We start from the raw sequence: 27410 nt of genomic DNA on the forward strand, positions 1-27410 counted from the left end.
GTTTAACCCTCAACTACAGGTCTATTGTTTAACCCTCAACTACAGGTCTAGTGTTTAACCATCAATGACAGGTCTAGTGTTTAACCCTCAATGACAGGTCTAGTGTTTAACCCTCAATGACAGGTCTAGCATTTAACCATCAATGACAGGTCTAGTGTTTAACCCTCAATGACAGGTCTAGTGTTTAACCCTCAATGACAGGTCTAGCGTTTAACCCTCAATGACAGGTCTAGTGTTTAACCATCAATGACAGGTCTAGTGTTTAACCCTCAATGACAGGTCTAGTGTTTAACCCTCAATGACAGGTCTAGTGTTTAACCCTCAATGACAGGTCTAGTGTTTAACCCTCAATGACAGGTCTAGTGTTTAACCCTCAATGACAGGTCTAGTGTTTAACCCTCAATGACAGGTCTAGTGTTTAACCCTCAATGACAGGTCTAGTGTTTAACCCTCAATGACAGGTCTAGTGTTCAACCCTCAATGACAGGTCTAGTGTTTAACCCTCTCAGCTATTTCTCTGGCAAACTATTTCACCTTGTTTTCGCAGGTTATGTATACAACTCTCCTTCTCCCTCCCTCTCTCTCCCATCCCTCTCTCTTCCTCTTTCTCTCAACACCTCCTCTCTCTCCTTTCTCTTTTCTCCACTCTCTCTCCCCCATATCTCTCTCTCAACCCCCCCCCTCCTTTCTCTCTCTGTCTCTCATCCTCTCTCTATGTGCTCCAGGAGATGATGATTCCCACTCAGTCAGCAGTGTGATTGGTATGCTCTTGACTTCCCCTCTAGGAAGAGCCAGACAGCTCTACAACTACATGATTCATACCCACCATGACAACTATACTCCATATAGAGGTTCATACCCACCATAACCACTATACTCCATATAGAGGTTCATACCCACCATAACCCCTATACTCCATACAGAGGTTCATACCCACCATGACAACTATACTCCATATAGAGGTTCATACCCACCATAACCCCTATACTCCATATAGAGGTTCATACCCACCATGACAACTATACTCCATATAGAGGTTCATACCCACCATAACCCCTATACTCCATATAGAGGTTCATACCCACCATGACAACTATACTCCATATAGAGGTTCATACCCACCATAACCCCTATACTCCATATAGAGGTTCATACCCACCATAACCACTATACTCCATATAGAGGTTCATACCCACCATAACCCCTATACTCCATATAGAGGTTCATACCCACCATAACCACTATACTCCATATAGAGGTTCATACCCACCATAACCACTATACTCCATATAGAGGGGCACAGCTCCAGGTAATAGGAGTGGGAAGTGCTGTGGTATGACCCAAGGCAGTCTGCACAGGAGGAGACGAATACAACCCTTTTTTCTCTTTTACAATTATGTTTTTCAATCTTTTTAAACAATGCCTTCAATGTCTGCTAAATCCACACAAGGCCACAGTTCTTATCTGGCTATTTATTAAAACAGAAACAAACAAACAAACGAACAGTTAGTTAGGTAACCCCTAAAGTACTTTATTACTGTGTTACTTTTCAATAGCAAAAAAAACACTGGTGAACTTTTCCTTTTGAATTCCCAGATGTTACCTAACTGCTCATTGTGTGTATTTAAGAAATTAATAAGGTTAGGGTCCCAAAGAAAAATATGACATTAAGGCACACCTTTTATAATCGCTGCATGACCACATTTACAGGTAATAGTCCACACAGTGACAACAAATGAAAAACAAAATAGAGTACTCATTTTACAACTCTGCTTACATTGGGCCCTTGAATGACATATATTTATCAAAACCTACAACAATTAGAATATCTGTACCAATAGTGGTTGTTATAAAGGTGCCAATAGTAGAGCTGATAACCAGGTAAAGCCTTGGATAATATGTAATTGTATTGCAGAAAGGGTCAAAAGACTGGCAAAGCTATTTTCCAAGCACATATTGAACAACAGGATGGTGACTTCAATTAGACTACATATATGATTATCATTGTCTGCATGGGGAAACCAATCAGGTACCATATAGTAGCTATACGGCACCCCTATATTAAACAGAAGAGAATGAGAATTCATACACTACACTTTGACCTCTACAATTGATGGAGAAGCGTGTGCAAAGCTATCTTCTGTGCGAAACAGACAATAAATATCTATGTATCTATAAATATTTATATCCCAAATGTCCATGTCAAGTACCCATCATCTTGGTTTGCTTGAGTGTCACAAGTGATGCCTAACATCATCACAGAGACTCATTAAGTAAACTCTGTCTCTGCTGAAGTCAGTGGTTCCCTTTGTCTTCCAAGAGGAATCTGTGGTTGGTGTCTTTAAAACAAAGGCCGCATATCTCATCTCTAATTTTAATTCATTTTTTGTGAGACAACTCACACCGGCTTTCTCTGTTTTCATGTACTGCAGACATAGTATCCTATTTGTCAACATCAGGCTTAATTTTCTTCCTGGCCTGAGCCTAGTCTCAGTTTAGCAGGCATGGTGGCTGTATCCTGTCTGTCTCTGCTTCCTGCTGGGTTGGCAGGCAAATCATTTTCTGGGCGTGGCTGACTTGGTGGAGGGAGGGGAGCTCCAGGGGATCATGACGCATCAGGCCAAGTCAGACCAAGTCAGGGTTGGGCAGTGTAAGAAGGGGTGCCCACTGAGAGGCCACATCCCTGAGCGAGGAAAAGAAGAAAGAGCCAAGGTCTGTCTGTCTGCTCTAGGTCAGGTGCCACTCACTCTGTAAAGTAGTAATCTATGTGACCTCCAGCAGTCTGGGCATAGTGGCCGGCTGTTGGGGAATGTGTCAGGGTTAAAGGTCAATCTGAGTGCCTACACGGCCGGCGGCAGAGGGAGAGTAGGGGATTGGGTAGTGTTGATCTACAAGCTGCGGCCAGGTACGCGTAGCGACTTGGGGCTAAAGCAGAAGTCCACTATCCTGATATGTCGGCTACCGGGTCCACGTTGTTGTTCTGTCCATCTTCAATAGCCTTGTTCTTCTCTGTCGTGGTGAGGCCTGTTGCTTCTGTTCCCACCACAGCCTTCTTTGACCTATCAGGTGAAACCCACAAAAGCTAGATGTTTTGCTATCTGGTATTGATATGTAAATTAAAAAGGGTTTTCATCAAATTCTATCATGTTACATACATTCAAGGAGTTACTCAGCAGTAGTGGACACATACAGGATTCATTATCGCAACCGTTGCTGTAAATATGTCATGTTGACTGTGGCCCAAGACTTTTGCCTTCAGCCATTTAATTTATGCCTAACTGCTCTGCCGATTTTATTAGAAGGATGTAACAGTTCTTTGGCAACCCTCATTGAAACTCATAAGTAGAGGACATCAAATCTGAACGATTTTTTAAAAGAAATCGGGGGCAACAGCAGGTGCCACATTTTGGTGTTAATGTAGGCCACCAGACGATATATCTCTGTAGGACATACATTACCGTTCAAAAGTTTGGGGTCACTTAGAAATGTCCTCGTTTTTGAAAGAAAATCTAAATTTTTATACATTAAAATAACATCAAATTGATCAGAAATACAGTGTAGACATTGTTAATGTTGTAAATGACTATTGTAGCTGGAAATGGCAGATTTTTTACGGAATATCTACATAGGCATACAGAGGCCCATTATCAGCAGCTATCACTCCTGTTGACATCAACAGTGAAGAGGCGACTCTGCTGGCCGTCTAGGCAGAGTTGCAAAGAAAAAGCCATATATCAGACTGGCCAATAAAAATGTAATATTAAGATGGGCAAAAGAATACAGACACTGGACAGAGGAACTCTGCCTAGAAGGCCAGCATCCCGGAGTTGCCTCTTCACTGTTGATGTTGAGACTGATGTTTTGTGGGTACTATTTAATGAAGCTGCCAGTTGAGGACTTGTGAGGCGTCTGTTTCTCAAACTAAACACTCTAATGTACTTGTCCTCTTGCTCAGTTGTGCACCGGGGCCTCCCACTCCCACACTTCTATTCTGGTTAGGGACAGTTTGCGCTGTTCTGTGAAGGGAGTAGTACACAGCGTTGTACGAGATCTTCAGTTTCTTGGCAATTTCTTACATGGAATAGCCTTCATTTCTCAGAACAAGAATAGACTGACGAGTTTCAAAAGAACGTTATTTGTTTCTGGCCATTTTGAGCCTGTAATCGAACTCACAAATGCTGATGCTCCAGATACTCAACTAGTCTAAAGGCGGACAGTTTAATTGCTTCTTTAATTAGCACAACAGTTTTCAGCTGTGCTAACATAATTGCAAAAGGGTTTTCTAATGATCAATTAGCCTTTTAAAATGATAAACTTGGATTAGCTAACACAACGTGCCATTGGAAAACAGGAGTGATAGCTGCTGATAATGGGCCTATGTAGATATTCCATAAAACATCTGCTGTTTCCAGCTACAATAGTAATTTACAACATTATCAATGTCTAACACTGTATTTCTGATCAATTTGATGTTATTTTAATGGACAAAATATGTGCTTTTCTTTCAAAAACTAGGACATTTCTAAGTGACCCCAAACTTTTGAATGGTAGTGTACATAGTGAGTGTTCTCAGTAGACTACACAGTGTATATCTCTGTTAGGACATACAATGAGTTTTCTCATTAGAAACTGAGTATCCAACCTTTCTCTGTTGAAGATGAGGAAGTCCCTCTCCACATTGTCCAGGCGCTGTTGGAGCTGACCGTTCTGGGAAATTAAAAGGTTTAAAGGTTTAAGAACACACACACAAACTCACTGAATCTTTTTTAAGACAGTAAAGATTATCCCATGACCCAGATAATGGTTGTTGATACTTGGTACAAGAAGGGGGAGAACAAGCACTAGAAAGATTAATGAAGTTTTGCTCATTTTAAAGGACAGCCAGTATCTCTCTCAGAGGCCCACTTGCCCTAGGCACTGAAACAGTGTCACACATTTAGTGATGTTAATCACGTGAGAACAACAACATCTCCGTGACGACCTATCCTGGCAGCCTTGCCGGTGTTATGACAGTTTCTCGCCCTCTCTGGGCCCTGGGTTGATGTTAGGCAGACTGCTTGGGCCAGATTGGGCCTTAGACGACTCCCACCGTAAGTTTCTTGACCCCCTGTACAGGCCTGGCAATCAGCCTGGGGAGCTAGTACAGGTGCTTTCACAGTGGGGTGCCAGACCCTGGCAGACAGCCAACAAGAGAAGTAGAACACGGAGAGAGAGAGAGAGAGAGAGAGAGAGAGAGAGAGAGAGAGAGAGAGAGAGAGAGAGAGAGAGAGAGAGAGAGAGAGAGAGAGAGAGAGAGAGAGAGAGAGAGAGAGAGAGAGAGAGAGAGAGAGAGAGAGAGAGAGAGAGAGAGAGAGAGAGAGAGAGAGAGAGAGAGAGAGAGAGAGAGAGAGAGAGAGAGAGAGAGAGAGAGAGAGAGAGAGGAGACAGAGAGACAAGAGAGAGATTGAGGAGAGAGAGACAAGAGAGAGACTGAGGAGACAGAGAGACAAGAGAGAGACTGAGGAGACAGAGAGACAAGAGAGAGACTGAGAAGAGAGAGAGATGGGGTGACATTCACACAGAAGCCTTGTTTATACATTGTGCCCACATTGTCAGAAATATCTTTACACATGGTATCAAAATGTGTCTCTTATCCGCCCACTGTGTCAGCATTGTGACAACATTTCCCGGTCACTCACTGTAAGCAATTTATTTGACAGCTATTCTATCAAAATAATACGGATTTATTTTAAGACAGATATTGATCCCATAAGTCAATGGTGCCACGTGTCAACGATTTTAGAAGGCAGGACAATGACGATTTAAATGGTTTCACTGTCCAGATCCGTCTACACTTGTAAGATATCCAGACACAATGTTTCTACCTCTGGAGGTGGTCAGGAAGATCTGATCTCAATCAGAACACAATGTGTCTTTTAATCATCTACACCTGTCTGGAAATGTCGGCACAATAAGAATGTGGACAAGATCAGGACAAAGGATGCATTTTAGAACCAGGTACAGAGAGAGACACAGAGTGAGATGGACAGACAAAGAGAGGGAAGAGGGACAGAGGGAGATGGATAGAGAGAGATAGTAAGAGAGAGAGAGAGACATACAGACAGACAGAGATAGGCACAGTGGCTTGTGAAAGTATTCACCCCCTTATCATTTTTCCTATTTTGCCTTACAACCTGGAATGAAAATAGATTTTTTGGGGGGGTTTGTATCATTTGATTTACACAACATGCCTACCACTTTGAAGATGCAAAATATTGTTTCTTGTAAAACAAACAAGTAGTAAGACAAAAAACTGAAAACTTGAGCGTGCATAATTATTCACCCCCCCAAAGGCAATACCTTGAAGAGCCACCTTTTGCAGCAATTACAGCTGCAAGTCTCTTGGGGTATGTCTCTATAAACTTGGCACATCTAGCCATGGGGATTTTTGTCCATTCTTCAAGGCAAAACTTCTCCAGCTCCTACAAGTTGGATGGGTTCCGCTGGTGTACAGCAATCTTTAAGTCATACCACAGATTCTCAATTTGATTGAGGTCTGGGCTTTGACTAGGCCATTCCAAGACATTTAAATGTTTCCCCTTAAACCACTCGATTGTTGCTTTAGCAGTATGCTTAGGGTCATTGTCCTGCTGGAAGGTGAACCTAAGTCCCAGTCTCAAATCTCTGGAAGACTGAAACAGGTTTCCCTCAAGAATTTCCCTGCATTTAGCACCATGCACCATGCCTTCAATTCTGACAAGTTTCCCAGTCCCTGCCAATGAAAAACATCCCCACAGCATGATGCTCCCATCCCCATGCTTCACTGGGGGGATGGTATTCTTGGGGTGATGAGAGGTGTTGGGTTTGCACCAGATATAGCATTTTCCTTTATGGCCATCTTACCAGAGTACCTTCTTCCATATGTTTGGGGAGTCTCCCACATGCCTTTTGGCGAACACCAAACATGTTTGCTTATTTTTTTATTTAAGCAATGGCTTTTTTTCTGGCCACTCTTCTGTAAAGGCCAGCTCTGTGGAGTGTATGGCTTAAAGTGGTCCTATGGACAGATACTCCAATCTCCGCTGTGGAGTTTTGGTCTCTTTGTTGCCTCTCACATTAATGCCCTCCTTCCCTGGTCCGTGAGTTTTGGTGGGCGGCCCTCTCTTGGCAGGTTTGTTGTAGTACCATATTCTTTCCATTTTTTAATAATGGATTTAATGGTGCTCTGTGGGATGTTTAAAGTTTCTGATATTTTTTTATAACCCAATCCTGATCTGTACTTCTCCACAAATTTGTCCCTGACCTGTTTGGAGAGCTCCTTGGTCTTCATTGTGCCGCTTGCTTGTTGGTGCCCCTTGCTTAGTGGTGTTGCAGACTCTGGGGCCTTTCAGAACAGGTGTATATATACTTAGATCATGTGACAGATCATGTGACACTTAGATTGCACACAGGTGGACTTTATTTAACTAATTATGTGACTCCTGAGGGTAATTGTCATGATGACTCATTGCTGTCCCCAGTCCACCTGGCCTTGCTGCTGCTCCAGTTTCAACTGTTCTGCCTGCGGCTATGGAACCCTGACCTGTTCACCGGACGTGCTAAAAAAGCCAACTGACATTTACTCCTGAGGTGCTGACTTGCTGCACCCTCGATAACTACTGTGATTATTATTATTTGACCATGCTGGTCATTTATGAACATTTGAACATCTTGGCCATGTTCTGTTATAATCTCCACCCGGCACAGCCAGAAGAGGACTGGCCACCCCTCATAGCCTGGTTCCTCTCTAGGTTTCTTCCTAGGTTTTGCTCTTTCTAGGGAGTTTTTCCTAGCCACCGTGCTTCTACACCTGCATTGCTTGCTGTTTGGGGTTTTAGGCTGGGTTTCTGTACAGCACTTTGAGATATCAGCTGATGTACGAAGGGCTATATAAATAATTTGATTTGATTTGATTTAATTGGTTGCACTAGATCTTATTTAGGGGCTTCGAAGCAACGGCGTGAATACATATGCACGCACCACTTTTCCATTTTAAACTTTTTTGAATTTTTTGAAACAAGTTATTTTTTTAATTTCACTTCACCAATTTGGACTATTTTGTGTATGTCCATTACATGAAATCCAAATAAAAATCCCTTTACATTACAGGTTGTAATGCAACAAAATAGGAAAACCGCCAAGGGGGATGAATACTTTTGCAAGGCACTGCAGGTAGATTGGGAGATCTATCTGATCAGGTACTGATCACCTACTGTATCTCTGAAGTGTGGACAGAATGAAAGCTCCTAAAAGCAGGTCTGTTTGACAGAGCCTGATAACAAGCAGAGTTTCTACAGACATGCCACTCTACTGTATGACTGACCTCTCTGTGTGAAGAGCTTACATCATGACTTCTGTTGTCACTGGATCTCAGTCATCAAGGCAACAACACACCGCCACGCTGACCCTCAACACGGGCGTCCCTCAGGGGTGCGTGCTTTGTCCCCTCTTGTACTCCCTGTTCATCCAGAACTATGTGGCCACGCATGACTCCATCATCATCATTAAGTTTACCGACGACAATGAGACAGCCTACAGGGAGGAGGTCAAAGACCTGGCAGTGTGGTGCCAGGACAACAACCTCTCACTCAACGTCGGCAAGACAAAGGAGCTGATCGTGGAATACAGGAAACAGAAGGCCGAGCACGCTACCATTAACAATAAGTCAGTTAAATAAAGATTCAATAAAAAATGAAAAAACATTGACAGGGCTGTAGTGGAGCAGGTCAAGAGCTTCAAGTTCCTCAGTGTCCACATCACTAAGGATCTATCATGGTCCACACAGACCAACACACTCGTGAAGAGGGCACGACAATGGCCCTTCACCTTCAGGAGGTTGAAAAGATTTGGCATGGGCCCTCAGATCCTGCTCGGCATCCAACAGCAAGGAGCTACAGAGAGTAGTGTGTACATGTTACGAATCCCGCCGAGGATGGTGCCTCTTCCCGTTCGGGCGGCGCTCGGCGGTCGTCGTCTCCGGTCTACTAGCTGCCACCGATCCCCTTTTCTGTTTTCCTTTGAGTGTGTCTAATTTGTTTCACCTGTTGTGTGTTTAGGTTAGGGGTTATTTAACCCAGCTTGCCCGCTGTCTTTTGTGCGGGCTTGTTTTTCTGTTACGTGTTGGTGGTGTTCAGGAGTGGATTTATATGTACTTTTTCTCTTGGACAATATTCTTTACGCGCCCTGTGTTTTGTGTGGCGTCGCCGTATTATATGTTATTTCTAGAAGGAAATAAACATCCACTTGTCAAGGATATTCCTGCTCTCTGCACCTGACTCTTTTATTCCACCACTGGAACTGTTACAGAAGCCCGCACCTAAATAATGGAGTCAGCAGAAGCAGCAACCACCCCTCTTCCATCGATGGAGGAGCGTGTCCTTCATCACACCGCCGTTCTCCATCGGATAGGGTCGGCGATGGACATGATGATGGAGAGGATGGAACGATGGGAGAGGAGTGGTATCCCGACATCTACGCCAGCTCCTTCCCAGACGGCGCAACCTTCCCCATCAACACCGGCATCTGGTTCAGGCGCATTGCGTCTCGCGCTCCCAAGGGAGTACGACGGAGCGGTGGCTGGGTGCCAGGGGTTTTTGCTCCAGTTGGAGCTCTACTTGGCCACCGTTCATCCGACTCCCTCTGGAGAGGAGAGTGTTAGCCTCCTCATCTCCTGTCTGACGGGTAGAGCCCTGGAATGGGCAAATGCGGTCTGGAACGGCCCAGACTCGGTTCGAGACCACTACCCAGAGTTCACCCGCCGCTTTCGGGCCGTATTTGACCACCCTCAGGAGGGCCGAGCGGTGGGTGAGCGACTGTTCCACCTCAGACAGGAGACGAGGAGTGCGCAAGACTTCGCTTTGGAGTTCCGGACCTTGGCTGCTGGTGCGGGGTGGAATGACAGGGCCCTGATGGACCATTATCGATGTAGCCTTCGGGAGGACGTCCGTCGGGAGCTAGCTTGTCGAGACACTACACTCTCTCTCGATGAGCTAATTGACATGTCTATACGACTGGACAACCTGCTAGCTGCCCGCGGGCGTTCAGAGGGGGTCCTGTCAGTTCCACCTCCCAGCCCTCCCGCTCCAACTCCGATGGAGTTGGGAGGGGCTGCATCTAGGGGGGCCGGAGGAGGTGGCTTCTCTTGCACCTATTGTGGCAGGAGAGGACACACTTCAGACCGGTGTTGGAGAGGCGCCTCTGGGAGTAGAGATGGCAGGCGGAATACTTCTCGGTCACCCCAGGTGAGTAGGCACAAGACTCACCCAGAGCTTCCTGTCGGTCACATGTTTTTGGTTATTTTTTTCCCTGCGTTTTTCCCTTCTCTCCAGCATAAGGCGCTAGTAGACTCAGGCGCAGCTGGGAGTTTTATGGATCACAGTCTAGCCCGTAAGTTGGGCATTCCGTTGGTACAGATAGACCCTCCTTTCCCTGTGCACTCCTTAGATAGCCGACCGCTAGGGTCAGGGCTGATCAGGGAGGCCACGATTCCGCTGGACATGGTAACGCAGGGGAATCATAGGGAGCAGATTAGTTTCTACCTTATTGATTCACCTGGGTTTCCGGTGGTGTTGGGGGTTCCTTGGCTAGCATTCACAATCCCCTCATTTCCTGGAGACAGGGAGCTCTTCAGGGGTGGTCAGAGGAGTGTTCAGGTAGGTGTGTGGGAGTTTCCATCGGTGCCACCTCGGTGGAGAGTCCAGACCAGGTTTCCACTGTGCGCATTCCCCCAGAATATGCCGATTTGGCAATCGCTTTTAGTAAGAAGAAAGCGACCAAATTACCACCTCATCGACGGTGGGATTGCGTGATAAACCTCCAGGAGAACGCTGCACTTCCCAGGAGTCATGTGTATCCCTTGTCACAGGAGGAGACGTTGGCTATGGAGACATATGTCACGGAAGCTCTGAGACAGGGGTTCATTCGGCCCTCCATGTCACCCGTCTCCTCGAGTTTCTTTTTTGTGAGAAAGAAGGAGGGAGGTCTGCGTCTGTGCATTGATTATCAAGGTCTAAATTCAATCACAGTGGGATTTAGTTATCCGCTACCTCTCATCGCTACGGCGGTGGAATCATTCCACGGAGCACGTTTCTTCACAAAACTGGATCTCAGGAGTGCGTATAATCTGGTGCGTATTCGGGAAGGAGACGAGTGGAAAACAGCATTTAGTACCACATCAGGCCACTATGAGTACCTCGTCATGCCGTATGGGTTAAAGAATGCTCCAGCCGTTTTCCAATCCTTTGTAGATGAGATTCTCAGGGACATGCACGGGCAGGGTGTGGTAGTGTATATTGATGACATTTTGATCTATTCTGCTAGACGCGCCGCGCATGTTTCCCTGGTGCGCAGGGTCCTTGGGAGGCTGCTGGAGCATGACCTATACGTCAAGGCTGAGAAATGTGTGTTCTCCAAACAAGCCGTTTCCTTCCTGGGTTATCGCATTTCCACCTCAGGGGTGGTGATGGAGAGTGATCGCGTTAACGCCGTGCGTAATTGGCCGACTCCAACCACGGTAAAGGAGGTGCAGCGGTTTTTAGGGTTTGCCAATTACTACCGGAGGTTTATCCGGGGTTTTGGTCAGGTGGCGGCACCCATTACCTCACTGCTAAAGGGAGGGCCGGTGCGTCTACAGTGGTCAGCCGAGGCAGAGGGAGCTTTCAACCAGTTGAAGGCGCGGTTTACTGAGGCTCCCGTGTTGGCGCATCCGGACCCTTCATGAGCGTTCATAGTGGAGGTGGATGCATCCGAGGCTGGTGTTGGAGCCGTGCTATCACAGCGCTCGGGTACGCCACCGAAGCTCCGTCCCTGTGCTTTCTTTTCTAAGAAGCTGGGTCCGGCGGAGCGGAACTATGATGTGGGGGACAGGGAGCTACTAGCTATGGTAAAAGCCCTGAAGGTGTGGAGACACTGGCTTGATGGGGCTAAGTACCCTTTTCTCATCTGGACTGACCATCGCAATCTGGAGTATATCCGAGAGGCGAGGAGACTGAATCCGCGTCAGGCGAGGTGGGCCATGTTCTTTACTCGTTTTAGATTTACGATCTCTTACCGACCAGGTTCCCTCAACACTAAGGCCGACGCGCTGTCTCGTCTCTATGACACGGATGACTGGTCCATCGATCCGACTCCCATCCTTCCCGCCTCTTGTCTGGTGGCTCCGGTGGTATGGGAGGTGGACGCGGACATCGAGGGGGCGTTGAGGGTAGAACCTGCGCCGTCCCAGTGTCCGACTGGCCGTAGGTACGTACCGCTTGATGTCCGTGATCGATTGATTCGGTGGGCTCACACACTACCTGCTTCGGGTCATCCGGGGGTGGAGAGGACAGTGCGTGGTCTTAGAGGGAAATACTGGTGGCCCACCTTGGCTAAGGACGTGAGACTCTATGTCTCCTCCTGCTCGGTATGCGCTCAGAGTAAGGCTCCCAGGCACCTACCGAGGGGGAAGTTACAACCCCTTCCGGTTCCACAACGGCCATGGTCTCATCTATCGGTAGATTTTTTGACGGATCTTCCTCCATCTCAGGGGAACACTACTATTTTGGTCGTTGTGGATCGGTTCTCTAAGTCCTGTCGTCTCCTCCCATTGCCTGGTCTCCCTACGGCCCTACAGACTGCGGAGGCTCTATTTACCCACGTCTTCCGGCATTACGGGGTGCCGGAGGATATCGTATCTGATCGAGGTCCCCAGTTCACGTCCAGGGTATGGAGGGCGTTTATGGAACGTCTGGGGGTCTCGGTCAGCCTCACCTCTGGGTATCACCCTGAAAGTAATGGGCAGGTGGAAAGAGTGAACCAGGAGGTGGGTAGGTTTCTGAGGTCGTACTGCCAGGACCGGCCAGGAGAATGGGCGAGGTACGTCCCGTGGGCGGAGTTGGCCCAGAACTCACTCCGCCACTCATCAACGAACATGTCGCCCTTCGAGTGTGTACTGGGGTACCAGCCGGTCCTGGCTCCGTGGCATCAGAGCCAGACTGAAGCTCCTGCGGTGGAGGAGTGGGTACAGCGCTCTAGAGAGACCTGGCGAGCGGTCCAGGACTCTCTTAAGCAGGCCAGTGAACGGCAGAAGAGGAGCGCTGACCGCCACCGCAGTGAGGCCCCTGTGTTCGCACCAGGGGACAGGGTCTGGCTCTCGGCCCGAAACCTACCCCTCCGCCTGCCCTGCTGGAAGCTGGGGCCGCAGTGTGTGGGGCCATTTAAAGTCCTGAGGAGGATAAACGAGGTGTGTTATAGGTTACAACTTCCATCTTATTATCGTATTAACCCCTCGTTTCATGTGTCTCTCCTCAGGCCGGTGGTAGCTGGTCCTCTGCAGGAAGGTGAGGTACCGGAGGTCCCTCCTCCCCCTCTTGACATCGAGGGGTCCCCGGCGTATAGGATACGAGCCATTCTGGACTCAAGACGCCGGGTGAGGGGCCTGCAGTACCTCGTGGACTGGGAGGGGTACGGTCCGGAGGAGAGATGCTGGGTACCGGTGGGGGATATTTTGGATCCGTCCCTCTTGAAGGATTTTCACCGCCTCCATCCGGAGCGCCCTGCTCCTCGCCCTCCGGGTCGTCCTCGAGGCCGGAGTCGGCGCGCTGCGGGAGCCGCGCGTCGGGAGGGGGGTACTGTTACGAATCCCGCCGAGGATGGTGCCTCTTCCCGTTCGGGCGGCGCTCGGCGGTCGTCGTCTCCGGTCTACTAGCTGCCAACGATCCCCTTTTCTGTTTTCCTTTGAGTGTGTCTAATTTGTTTCACCTGTTGTGTGTTTAGGTTAGGGGTTATTTAACCCAGCTTGCCCGCTGTCTTTTGTGCGGGCTTGTTTTTCTGTTACGTGTTGGTGGTGTTCAGTGGATTTATATGTACTTTTTCTCTTGGACAATATTCTTTACGCGCCCTGTGTTTTGTGTGGCGTCGCCGTATTATATGTTATTTCTAGAAGGAAATAAACATCCACTTGTCAAGGATATTCCTGCTCTCTGCACCTGACTCTTTTATTCCACCACTGGAACTGTTACAGTACAGCCCAGTACATCACTGGGGCTCTCTGCCATCCAAGACCTCTATACAATGCCCTAAAAATGGTCAAAGACTTAACGAAATAGCTACCTAGACTACGTATGCGCATTAACCCTTTTTACACTAACTTTTTTTGACTAATTACATACGCTGCTCCTACTGTTTATTATCTATCCTGTTGCCTAGTCACTTTCTTCCTAGTTATATGTGCATATCTACCTCAGTTACCGTACTTCTGCACATCGACTCGGTACTGGTACTCCGTGTATATATCCAAGTTATCGTTACTCATTGTGTATTTATTATTACTTTTCTATTATTTCTCTATTTTGTTTCTCTCTGCGTTGTTGGGAAGGGGCCGTAAACATTTCACTGTTAGTCCACACATGTTGTTTAGGAAACGTGACAAATAAAATGTGATTTGATCTCAGTGCATTGTGTGTTCCTTTACTGCTTACTCTCCTGTACAGGTGCCATGCCAGATGCTAAGCACCACCTCCCACACCCCAGCATGGGAACAGACAGGCAGACAGACATACAGATAGACAGGCAGATAGACAGACATCCAGTCAGACATAAAGGCAGATAGACAGACATCTAGTCAGACATACAGGCAGACAGACATGCAGACAGACAGGCAGACAGACATCCAGTCAGACATACAGACAGACAGACAGACATCCAGTCAGCCATACAGGCAGACAGACAGACATACAGGCAGACAGGCAGACAGACAGGCAGACAGACAGACATCCAGTCAGACATACAGACAGGCAGACATACAGGCAGACAGACATGCAGACAGACATACAGTCAGACATACAGGCAGACAGACATCCAGTCAGACATACAGGCAGACAGACATGCAGACAGACAGACAGACAGACATGCAGACAGACAGGCAGACAGACATACAGGCAGGCAGGCAGATAGACTTCCAGACAGACAGGCAGACAGACAGACATCCAGTCAGCCAGACAGGGGTGTGATGGGGTGAGCTCTCCCCCTGGAGAACAAGGATCCCTTGGGGAGCCAACAAGGTAGCCAGGCAGAGCAGCACGGTGCTGGAAACGACAGTGGGCCCAGAGAGAGACTGTCAGAGCCAAAGGTATAGCTTGCGAAGGACAGTCTGTGAATAACAATATCACTTAACCTGTGGGTAATTCTCTCCCTTTCTGCTGTTAAATGGGAGTTCAGAAGTTAATTATGCCCTGCTGTTAGATAAAAAATGTAATTTAACACTTTACAAAATGAAACCTAGAGGGACTTTTCTGTTGGCTGTTTGCCAGGCTGGTAGAGACACAATTAAAGTCATTGTCTATTTCAATTGTACAGCTATATGCTCAAGACAGCAATCGGTAACATCATTGTGTATAATAACTATTCGACTTCTGTACTGTGGTTTCTGACCATCCGGGATTCTCTCTTAGTTATAGAACCAGACAAAAACTACAGTACCACTGAATACTTCAACACATCAATATTAAAGTGCTGATCAGAACTGACAACTATTCTGATCAGGTTAATTGAGGGTGAAGAGAAGGGAAGTGACAGCAGTTAAAGTTACATGATCATAGGGTGTAGCGAGGTTGGGAGGATGGAGGATGGAAAGATGGGCCTATTTATGCTGTTCCCAAGAAAACACGAGTCCAATTCCTCACTACATCATCTGTGATTTAATTCAGCTAATTCTACTGTTCATTATGGGTTCAACAGCAGCCAGGATTCAGAAGGGAAAGAGAGAGGGAGGGCGGGAGGGAGGAGAGAGGGAGGGAGGGAGACAGCAGTTAAGAAGATGAGAACAAGACAGAAAAAGGAGAACAGAATGTGGGGAGGAAGAAATAGAGAGGGGAGGAAGGGGGAGAGGAGCACAGCGAGAGAGAGAGAGAGAGAGAGAGAGAGAGAGAGAGAGAGAGAGAGAGAGAGAGAGAGAGAGAGAGAGAGAGAGAGAGAGAGAGTTAATGAGCCAGCAGCAGACTGGGCCAGACATTAGTGCAGTGCCCCACCTGCCTTTCATACAATATTGATCTGCACTGCTTAAGAAATGTGTACACACATGGCCTCCCGGGTGGCGCAGTGGTCTAGGGCACTGCATCGCAGTGCTAACTGCGCCACCAGAGTCTCTGGGTTCGAGCCCAGGCTCTGTCGCAGCCGGCCGCGACCGGGAGGTCCGTCGTGCTACGCACAATTGGCATAGCGTTGTCCGGGGTAGGGAGGGTTTGGCCGGTAGGGATATCCTTGTCTCATCCCAGCGACTCCTGTGGCGGGCCGGGCGCAGTGCGCGCCAACCAAGGGGGCCAGGTACACGGTGTTTCCTCCGACACATTGGTGCGGCTGGCTTCCGGGTTGGAGGCGGGCTGTGTTAAGAAGCAGTACGGCTGGTTGGGTTGTGCTTCGGAGGACGCATGGCTTTCGACCTTCGTCTCTCCCGAGCCCGTACGGGAGTTGTAGCGATGAGACAAGGTAGTAATTACTAGCGATTGGATACCACGAAAATTGGGGAGAAAATGGGATAAAAAAAGAAGAAAAAAAAAAGAAATGTGTACACACAATGCACATCCCCTCTCTCTGTCTCTCTGTCTCTCTCTCTGTCTCTCTCTGTCTCTCCGTCTCTCTATGTCTCTGTCTCTCTCTGTCTCTCTCTGTCTGTCTCTCTCTCCGTCTCTCTCTCTGTGTCTCTCTCTCTCTCCGTCTCTCTCTGTCTCTATCTCTCCGAAGTTTAGACAGGAGAAGTGTATGTCCTCCTTCCACTCAACATGTGGCCCCTGATAAACTAACACACACACACAATGCTGTTTTCCCATTTTAGAAAGGTATGGAAAAAATGAATGCTTCATTGGTTTTGTTTAAAAATACATTCAGTGAATTGCACTTCCAGTTAAAAATCATGTATGGAGGGAGTATTTTTTACATTTGACATTTTAGTCATTTAGCAGATGCTCTTATCCAGAGCGACTTTCACAGGATCAATTAGGGTTAAGTGCTTTTCACCTAGTCGGCTCTGGAATTCGAACCTTTCCGTTACCTGCCGCTCACCATATTTTTAGTATGGTTGACAAAATAGAACTGGGAGGCCTACTGCTTGAGGTTTCATTTGAGCAGTATTGTTAGAAAGTTATTACACTTCAATACTATGGAGACATTCCGTTGGTGTGAATGAATCTCCTTGTCTATGTCAAGTGTCCTGCTAGTTTTACGGTGATGTTACATTGGTGGTGATAATTGGACAATTATTTACTTGATTCTGGGTAGTACTGTGGCGGCCATGAAACGTTGTCAGACGGTTATTGTCATGCAAAATACTGCCGGTCTCACAGTAATTGACCCGGTATTAGCATCTCCAGGCCGTCACAAACCTACACGCCGTTGATGATTGCCTTTGGAACATCTACATTAAAAAGTATAATAAATCAATTTAATACACGTTGGCCAGCGTTTGGCCAGCGCTTACTGGGTGTAGCCTACCATATCTGCCCGCAATGTCATTTCATGAATGCCCGTCCATGTGATAGGGCCACTGTTTGTAAAATGGACCGTTGCATTGGCTTAATTAGTCCTGATCCCTGTGACCAATACATTTGGCTATTTAAGCTCTGAATATCAGCTATCCAACTTTATCAGGAGTTATCCTGTGACTATTTGCAATGTGTTTACACAATGGGAACTACAGAAGTATTGCATTTTTTTCTATGATTAACGTTAGCTCTTAAGAAATGTACGGATACAAACTTGAAGACACTGATCATGACAATTTAGACAACGGGAATGAAACTCCTGGACAGAGTAGCCTGACTGTCCATTGCATATTGTCCATTTTAATTTGACATGTACTGTTTTTAGAATATGATGTTTGTTAACATGTCGGCACATGTTTATGTTAGATTATATTTTTTACGGAATGTTGGTGGAGCGCTGCAGTGACCCGTCTCTCCAACAGAACACTGGAGAGGTGCGCTGAGAATGGACAATGTTCATATTTTGCGTCCCTGCCTTTGACAAAGTGGGCACTTCTTCTCACAGTGGGTCTTGATCAGTTTAGCTCAGAAAATCCTGCCCTCGTCCATCTGCCTAAGAGCCAATTTATGCTTAATCCGAAAATGTGGTCGGAGGTGCCGCATGAATGGTGTGACGCAATGGTCAAACTGAGCTCTGTGCCTCTAAAAATGTTTTAACAACGGGGAGGGCTCTGTATAGCTCCGCACTGACATGATTGGTTGACTGTAGGTGGGGGCGGGAGGTCCTGTATGAACACAAACTTGCTTCCTTGACAACTTCCTTCACAACAGCTCTGCTCAACAGTTGCGCACTGCTCCGTGAAACGCAAGAAGTATGAACGCCCTGACTTCTGCAGAGGCTACACAGCCAATGTAGACATCAGATTGACCATGCAGTGCCTTTAATCCTCAGGCTGGCCCTGAGTGCACATACGAAGTGAGGGTGTGGAGGGTACAAGTGATCATTTGAAACAGGTCATATACGTTAGATTTAGAGTTATTTGGCAACTTTAGTTGTAAATTATATGAATTTTAGAAATCAAAACATATATGGGCTGCTTGATGCAACTATAGGCTATTGATGATTTGAGAAAGTCACAAAAAAAGCTCTCAATTGAATCTTATCTTTACTAATATGTACAATTGGTTTTGATTAAGAACGGCCCATTATTAAATGGGCAGGAACAGGGGAAAAAATACATAATCGGTATGCACGCGAATAGTGAATGGAGGACACTTCGGTTTGTTTTTACTGTCATGTCTGCTCCTGCTCTTCCTCTCCAGCGTATGAAGTCACCAGAGTACTAACCACCAGTCCCGGAATTCATCACTACGCACACCTGGCACTCATCATGATGCGCACCTGTTAATTATTATGATTCACACCTGGACTCAATTAGCTTCATCATTTCCTCCCCTTTATATGTCACTTTCTCACGTTCACTCACCAGTTGGTATTGTTCTTGTGTATCGGAGTTCTGCCTTATGTTAGTGTCGTGTTTTTGGTTTTGTTGTTTTATTTCCGGTTGGTTTTAATTTTTATTTTTGGCTACCATATCAATTGTGTTATAGTCTCATACATTATTTTTTATATTTCTACAAACTTCAAAGTGTTTTCTATCCAATGATACCAATTATATGCATATCCTGACTTCTGGGCCTGAGTAACAGGCAGAATACTTTGGGCACGTCAGTCAGGCGGAATTTCTGAAAAAGGACCCTAGCCCTAAGGAGTTAAAAGTTTCCCTACATTGAAGTTCCTGGCTACTAGGAGCGCCACCTCTGGGTGAGCGTTTTTTTGTTTGCTTGTGACGGAACACAGCTCATTCAATGCTGTCTTAGTGCCAGCCTCTGACTGTGGTGGTATGTAAACAGCTACGACGTATACAGATGAAAACTCTCTCGGTAGGTAATGTGGGCTACAGCTTATCATGAGATACTCTACCTCAGGCGACAATAGCTCGAGACTTACATATCATGCACCAGCTATTGTTTACAATAATACATAGACAGCTGCCCCTTGTCTTACCAGACGCCACTGTTCGATCTTGCCGGTACATCGTATAACCAGCCAGCTGTATGTTGATATTGTTGTCGTTCAGCCACGACTCCGTGAAGCATAAGACGTTACAGTTTTTAATGTCCCGTTGGTAGTTTAATCTTCTGCGTAAATCGTCGATTTTATTCTCCAAAGATTTCACATTTGCTAGCAGAATGGAGGGAAGTGGGGGTTTATTAAATCGCCTACGAATTCTCAGAAGGCAGCCCACCCTTCGTTCCCTCTTTCTCCGCCTCTTCGTCACACAGATCACGGGGATCGCGGCCTGTTCCGATCGGGCTCGTCAGAGTCGTGAAAGGAAAAAAAGGATTCTGCTAGTCCGTGGTGAGTAATTGCAGTCCTGATGTCTAGAAGTTATTTTCGGTTACCACCTTTATTTAGCTGTAAAAATACAATAACTTGTTTTAGATTTACTGTATTTTCACCGCAACTAGACAAAAACCTCCAGGGGACCTTGGCACAACTTTTAAATAACGTCTTAAAAACGTTCTTGGGGACGCCCCTTTAACAAACCGGGAACAAGACAAAACCTGCAGGGAATCATGATTGTTTACAATTATATTATCACATTAATGTGATAGAAAATCACGTGACCACAAGATCAAATGTGAAACACTTGATCACGTGAAATTCATGTGGTTTTTCCGTAAGGGTCATGCTTCTATTTTTCCAGATTTGTCCAGCACACGCTTTAAGCCATGAACCCAGTGAAGAACAGTCTGCATCGTGTCTTTCTGAAGCACTGCAAGGTTAATCAGGCTGAGCTCCACTTGGGCAGGTACACCATAACAGTTGTCAGCTTTCATAAAACATGACTGAATTTGGGGCCAGCTCTGGCTTATTATTGCTAATGGCGCACAAGATTTGTGCCCATACCACCCAAATATCTTACCTCTATTGGAAAAGCGTTACATCAACCCTCTTTAATGTAGCTGATAGAAGGGAGTGAAACCAAAGGGAAGAAACAGCATCTGATTTACTTTATAATGGTCCCCCACATCGACTCTAGACATGTGATGCGTTAAGTCGATAGCTCCTGTTTAGCCAAAACAGTCCCTCCCCTCATGTGAATTCATGTGCACCTCTTCTTGGGTAAACAACATTTAAAAGCCCATTAAAGGCTGTTGTAACTCACTCACTCACTCACACTGGGATGGCAACAGAGACAGTCTGCAGTACTGAATAAATAAGAGAGAGTAGAGATAAAAGGAGGAGGGAGGAGAGAGAAAGGAGGAGGGAGGACAGAGAAAGGAGGAGGGAGGAGGGGGGAGGGAGGAGAGAGGAGGGAGGAGAGAGGAGGGGGGAGGGAGGACAGAGAAAGGAGGAGAGAGGAGGGGGGAGGGAGAAGAGAGGAGGGAGGAGGGGGGAGGGAGGAGAAAGGAGGGGGGAGGGAGGACAGAGAAAGGAGGGGGGAGGGAGGACAGAGAAAGGAGGGGGGAGGGAGGAGAGAGAAAGGAGGGGGGAGGGAGGAGAGAGAAAGAAGGAGGGAGAGAGAGAAAGGAGGAGGGAGAGAGAGAAAGGAGAAAGGAGGTGGGAGGAGAGAGAAAGGAGGAGGGAGGAGAGAGAAAGGAGGAGGGAGGAGGGAGGAGAGAGAAAGGAGGAGGGAGGAGGGAGGAGAGAGAAAGGAGGAGGGAGAGAGAGAAAGGAGGAGGGAGGAGAGAGAAAGGAGGGAAGAGAGAGGAGGGAGAAAGGAGGTGGGAGAAAGAGAAAGGAGGAGGGATGACAGAGAAGCCCCTAACCAACAATGCAGTTTAAAAAAATACGGAAAAGAATAAGAAATAAAAGGAGGGAGAGAGAGAGACAAGAAGAGGTAGGAGAGAGAATGGAGGAGAGAGGAGAGAGAAGAGGAGAAGAATGGACAGGACAGGAGTAGAAGAGCATGCTGACTGGTTGTTGGACTGTCTGTCACGTCTGATAGATCATCCACACAGTAGTGTTGTAGTGAACCAGTGGCATCATTGGCAGCGGCCAGGCCTGTCGAGTAAAGAGCAGCACTGCTGCCCGTAAACGGAGGAGGACGCTTGATGAATGCCCACCTTTAATGAAATCACTGATGCCAACCTTTCCAGCTCTTTTTATTAACCATGTGTGTGTGTGTGTGTGTGTGTGTGTGGTGTGTGTGGTGTGTGTGGTGTGTGTGTGTGTGTGTGTGTGTGTGTGTTTCACCCACCACCATCAGGCCTCTTTTACTGGGGGATCAAATTAACCTTTGTGTAAACACCCAGAGGACATGTCTGATTTATGTGAACAAGAGAAAAAAGAAAAGAGAAAGAGAGTGATTGCATTGTTCTTCTCCCTTATGCACGGAACGTCCACCTTGGTCATTTACTCGGATGACAAATGTGCTTCTTTCATTACGCCACTCTGGTCAAACTAAAAGGCTACTTATCACCTTCCGCCGAGCCAAATGGACACACAGATGGTGACCTGTGGAATGGATGGAACCATTGAGAGGCATGTGTTTGTTGTTAGGGGAGGCTTTACCTGGGGGGACCCATCAGAACCCTGCTCTCTGGTCTTCCTGGCTAGTCTCTTCTTCTTCTTGTGCAGCGGTTTAGACTCCAGAATCATCTCCTCCAGCTCAAAGGTGGGGTCGCAGTTGAGCCTCCGCCTCTGGAAGAGGAACAGAGGATGAAGCTTTTATTCTGGAGAGAGAGTCTGTCCATTCAGTCCATCGACCCTCCCCATCTCTCCTGACTGGCCCGATGTAGTGACCACAGGGAATTCACTTTATAATCAGACACCATTACAGGGAATTCACTCTATAATCAGACACCATTACAGGGAATCAGATCCTTTCATTTCCAGCTATTAACGTGTCCTCACAGATGTATTGTTAAAGAGATTGAACAGGATTTTATGCACTTATGCAACATATTGTAACATATTGTACGAATTGAAGATACTGTGTGTAGGCCAAAGCATCTCCCAGGACTGAATGGGATGTGTGAGATAAGGAGCTGCAGTACTTCTGGTCTTTGGGTTTGCCTGACTGCTTATGGATGTATCAGGATTGGGCGAAGACGGTACTTACACTGCTTTGCTTCGAGTGCTTCGCACGTGTGCCCACAAGGGGGGGGCTTTGGCTAAGACTTTCCTTTTGCAAGGGTGGAGACTTCGCAAAATGCTGGAACTCTCAATTTCTAACATGTATAGGCTCAGAAGTTAATTACGCAGCTGACCAAATTACGCAAAATTTTACTTCAGGGTTAACCGAGATCATGCAGGACGTAACATATCATAAGAAATGGATGACGTTAAACACAATTGTGGAAAATTTTTGGGGACCGGTTTTGGCTCTTGAGCTCTACTTTCAAAACTATTGGCTGAAATGAAACAACACCTTTATAATGCATCTTTATTCGATGACTGATGCTAGTGTTATTATCAGTCTGAACCTGATAGAGACTGACTTGAAAGTAGTCTTCTTGAATCAATGTTCCTCTACGAGCTGTCAGCTTTGAAGCAGAAGATGCTCTGCTCCCTGGCACCAAATGTCACCATGCCAACGGAACAGCTTGACCTCCTGTCTGATGATGCCACTACCTTGCATGCATAATTTTACCTGCCTGTCAAACACTTGCTCCCTAACACCTGAGGATGTGCTGTAGGAGACTTGAGCTCTAATGACCAGTAACAGCCTTCTCAGACCAGCAGGGGGCCGTCTGGACGTGCTTGTCTGTCTGGGCTGTGGGAGCGTTGTGGGAGCGTTGTTGTGGTCTGACTCACATTGGGGATGAAGCCGGGGGGAAGCTGTTTGTTGAGCACCGCGTCCCAGTTGACGTCAGACAGCAGGTCCAATTCCTGTAGCTCAGCCAGGCAGGACACTCGCTGGTGCACGTCAATACACAGCAACTAGAGAGGAGTAAGAGGAGGTGCAGGAGGAGGAGGAGAGGAGAAGCAGGAGGCCGAGGAGATTACAGGAGGACGAGGAGCAGGAGAAAGAGGAGAGGACAGGAAGAAGAAACAGGAGTTGGGGAGAGGAACATTTCTGAGCTTTAAAGCAAGCACATCTGACACACACCACATGCACCACGGGAATGTAGATGAGGGGTGTTGTGGTAGGCTATGTGAGCACTGAGCTATGCAACAGTATGACTGCAGTGGTGAATGACCAAAATAGAATCTGTTCACTTACAGTAGCCTTGTAGGTTTACTATTATAACCAAAGAAGATGGCATCTATGACCCACAAATCAATCAGCATAGCATGTAATAACAATATTAGTCATTCAAGGAATATAGGGGTCAAATATAACTATAGTTCAAGTAAACAAGGTCTTGGACCAGAGGTCGCCAATTTTCAATAAGATACAGTATAATAACAATGTAGTATTCATTCAGGGAATGTAGGGGTTAAATGTAAGGTCACCAGGCGCCTATAGTAAGTCTGTAGATCTTTCTGTACCTTTCTGAGCAGAGACTTGATCTCCAGAGACCAGGCCATGGGGTAGCTGGGGTTGACCTTGTGGAACATCTGGAGGATCTCATTGGCCGGCATGCTGGAGCGCATGATGTACGGCCTCTGGAGGACCAGGACATAGCATTATTATCCCACAGAGGTTGTCGAGGTCACCGGGTCCTCATACATACAGATATACATGCAGAAGCCCATCAAACTGCCTAAAGTCTAAATGTGGGTTTCCAGGTCTAGTAGTAGACCAGAGCAGATCAGCCTTATGCTCTGTTCTCTCTCTCTCTCAGGGGAGAGACCATTTTCCTGTGTTTGGGATAGATGATGGGTGGGGCTGTGACGGTGATTGATGTGTGGTGCTTTAGGGACACCAGGGCTCGCTGCCACTGATAGTCAAGTCCAGCAGGGCCTGAGGAGAGCTGGGGAGACGGGGCTCAAAGTCCAGCAGGGCCTGAGGAGAGCTGGGGAGACGGGGCTCAAAGTCCAGCAGGGCCTGAGGAGAGCTGGGGAGACGGGGCTCAAAGTCCAGCAGGGCCTGAGGAGAGCTGGGGAGACGGGGCTCAAAGTCCAGCAGGGCCTGAGGAGAGCTGGGGAGACGGGGCTCAGAGGGCTGCAGGGCCTGAGGAGAGCTGGGGAGACGGGGCTCAGAGGGCTGCAGGGCCTGAGGAGAGCTGGGGAGACGGGGCTCAGAGGGCTGCAGGGCCTGAGGAGAGCTGGGGAGACGGGGCTCAGAGGGCTGCAGGGCCTGAGGAGAGCTGGGGAGACGGGGCTCAGAGGGCTGCAGGGCCTGAGGAGAGCTGGGGAGACGGGGCTCAGAGGGCTGCAGGGCCTGAGGAGAGCTGGGGAGACAGGGCTCAAAGTCCAGCAGGGCCTGAGGAGAGCTGGGGAGACGGGGCTCAGAGGGCTGCAGGGCCTGAGGAGAGCTGGGGAGACAGGGCTCAGAGGACTGCTATACAGCCTGATCCTGTCAAGTACCCAGCAGGGGGTAAGTGGGAGTCCCGCCCCTACCTGTCTTTTCCCCTCTTAACTAAATAAATGCACCAGGGTAACCATAGCCTGGTCCCTGATCTGTTGGCAAAACAACACAAATGGACCTAGGACCAGGCTAGGGTTATCATACCCTCATCTGAACAGTGAAGCTGGGCTAGACGGGTATTTTATTTCCATGGTTATATTAAGGGGTCATCTCAAGGGCGGGCTCAGAGAGAAAGGTGCTGTTACAGTCCCTTCTTCTCTTACTTAAAGGGCTATTCTAGGTGTAGGAAAATCATGTATTGTAGGTTTTAGGATGCATTATTCACCTGTCCTCGCAGCAGCTCGTAGGCAGTGACACCCAGAGACCACCAGTCCACAGAGAAGGAGTAGCCAGGGTGTGTCCCCTCGTGTGGCTGAAACAGCTCCGGGGCTGGGGAGGGAGGAGGGGAGAGACGGAGAGAGAGGGAAAGAGAGAGAGAGAGAGACCAACCAAACAAACAGCTGTTATTATTACACAACAAGGCTGGAGACTGAAATAGTGGTAGTACTGATAAAACAAACTTTCAAATGGAACCCATCAAAACGGCTACAAACAGCTTACACAAAACTGCCATAGAACTGAGCCCTTCGAAGCCCACCCTGTAAATAGGATTCAGGTCCTTCAGACAACTAAATACATCTTCCTGGAGATCCCCACTACCTGAAAACCTGGAATATGAAATATTGATTTATAGATCATCTGGACCCAAATGATCAAGGGTCATATTTAAACATCCTCTCCTCCTCCATCCCTCCAGCCTATATATCATCTGTTCCCTCCTGCTTTCTCTGTGTCAGTCCCACTTAACTGGTCCATCAGTCACGCCTCTTAATCATGTTGGACGAGACTCACCGGTCGCCGAGGACCCAGGGTCAATGAACTCCACATTCTAATCAGTCTGTAATTCTATTACTTTGCATCGAAACCCCCAGAACAGAAGGAATGATATTGATACTGTCTGAGAAGAAGAACATCTAAGGAACATGATCATCCACATTGGAAGGGAGGTAGATACAGTTCCTCTGGAACTAGAAAGATGCAGTACTGTAGCATTGAGCTGTGTCATCATTCCATTAGCTCAGTGGTATAAGTTAGTGTAGTTATTTACCCATGTAGGGCTTTGTCCCTGCGATAGATGTGGCTCTTAGATCGTCTTTGACGATGGCAGCGATGTTGAAGTCTGTCAGGTGACAATGTCCTGTTGAACAGAAACCGGGGGGGAAAAAAGTTGTATTCGATATTCTCAGTTACAATTGATTTGAAACAAGGTTTATAGGCAGTCTCCTTAAGGTAGCATACAGGTATCAAGCTGCTAAAACTGTCTTTACCTTGGCCTATTTTGCTGGGTGAGTGACTCAGTTATTTATTAATAGGACATTCTGTGTGTTCGAACCCAGAGTTCATTCTGGCTGCATTCATAATGTGGACGTTGATGCTGTGTGAGAATGATTTGGTTGGGGGTGAAACGGTGTGGCTCCAGCAGGTTGCAGAGGGAATAGCAGCCTCAGTGCCTGCTGCCAAAGTCATCGGCTCACCTTGCTGTGTGTGTGTGTGTGTGTGTGTGTGTGTGTGTGTGTGTGTGTGTTTTTTGTTTTGTTTTGTGTGTGTGTGTGTGTGTGTGTGTGTGTGTGTGTGTGTGTGTGTGTGTGTGTGTGTGTGTGTGTGTGTGTGTGTGTGTGTGTGTGTGTGTGTGACCTGAAGCTTTTGCATGATGCTGTAAATGCAAATATGTTTAGACCAGAGCTGGACTGGTCAGGGTGATCCTGAACACAAGGCACTGTTCCTTACAGATAATAGAGTGGCAGGTATCCTAGTGGTTACAGCGTTGGGATCGAATCCCTGAGCTAACAAGGTAAAAATCTGTCATTCTGTCCCTGAACAAGGCAGTTAACCCACTGTTCCCCGGTAATCCATCATTTTGTTCTTAACCGACTTGCCTAGTGAAATAAAGGTTACGTTTAAAATAGAAGAGTCAGAACAAAACACCCTTGTCTCTCTGTCTCTCTCTCTCTCTCTCTCTCTCTCTCTCTCTCTCTCTCTCTCTCTATCTCTCTCGCTCTTTCTGTCTCCCTCTCTCTCTCTCTCTCTCTCTCTCTCTATCTCTCTCGCTCTTTCTGTCTCCCTCTCTCTCTCTCTCTCTATCTCTCTCGCTCTTTCTGTCTCCCTCTCTCTCTCTCTCTTTCTCTCTCTCTTTCTGTCTCCCTCTCTCTCTCTCGTTCTCTCTCTCTCGTTCTCTCTCTCTGTCTCTCTCGCTCTTTCTGTCTCCCTCTCTCTCTCCATCTCTCCCTCTCTCTCTCTCTCTCTCTCTCTCTCTCTCTCTCTCTCTCTCTCTCTCTCTCGCACACTCTCTCTCTCTCTCTCTCTCTCTCTCTCTCTTTCTCTCTCGCTCTTTCTCTCTTTCTCTCTCGCTCTT

General features: G+C 47.2%; 1 protein-coding gene across 1 annotated transcript in view; it reads right to left on the reverse strand.

The window, feature by feature from the left end:
- Positions 1–1457: 1457 nt before the first annotated feature.
- The window catches only part of LOC129868210 (serine/threonine-protein kinase 32A-like), an 82284-nt gene continuing 56331 nt past the window's right edge, over positions 1458–27410 (reverse strand). Inside the window, exons 7-13 of the mRNA XM_055941980.1 lie at positions 26106–26195; positions 25284–25387; positions 23977–24093; positions 23299–23424; positions 22054–22182; positions 4643–4707; positions 1458–3059 (exon numbers count right to left, since the gene is read on the reverse strand). Of these exons, the coding sequence (XP_055797955.1) occupies positions 2942–3059; positions 4643–4707; positions 22054–22182; positions 23299–23424; positions 23977–24093; positions 25284–25387; positions 26106–26195 (749 nt within the window). The 3' untranslated portion in view covers positions 1458–2941. The remainder of the gene's footprint in view (positions 3060–4642; positions 4708–22053; positions 22183–23298; positions 23425–23976; positions 24094–25283; positions 25388–26105; positions 26196–27410) is intronic.

This window comes from Salvelinus fontinalis, chromosome 13 (genome assembly GCF_029448725.1).
Source record: "Salvelinus fontinalis isolate EN_2023a chromosome 13, ASM2944872v1, whole genome shotgun sequence".
NCBI lineage: Eukaryota > Metazoa > Chordata > Actinopteri > Salmoniformes > Salmonidae > Salvelinus > Salvelinus fontinalis.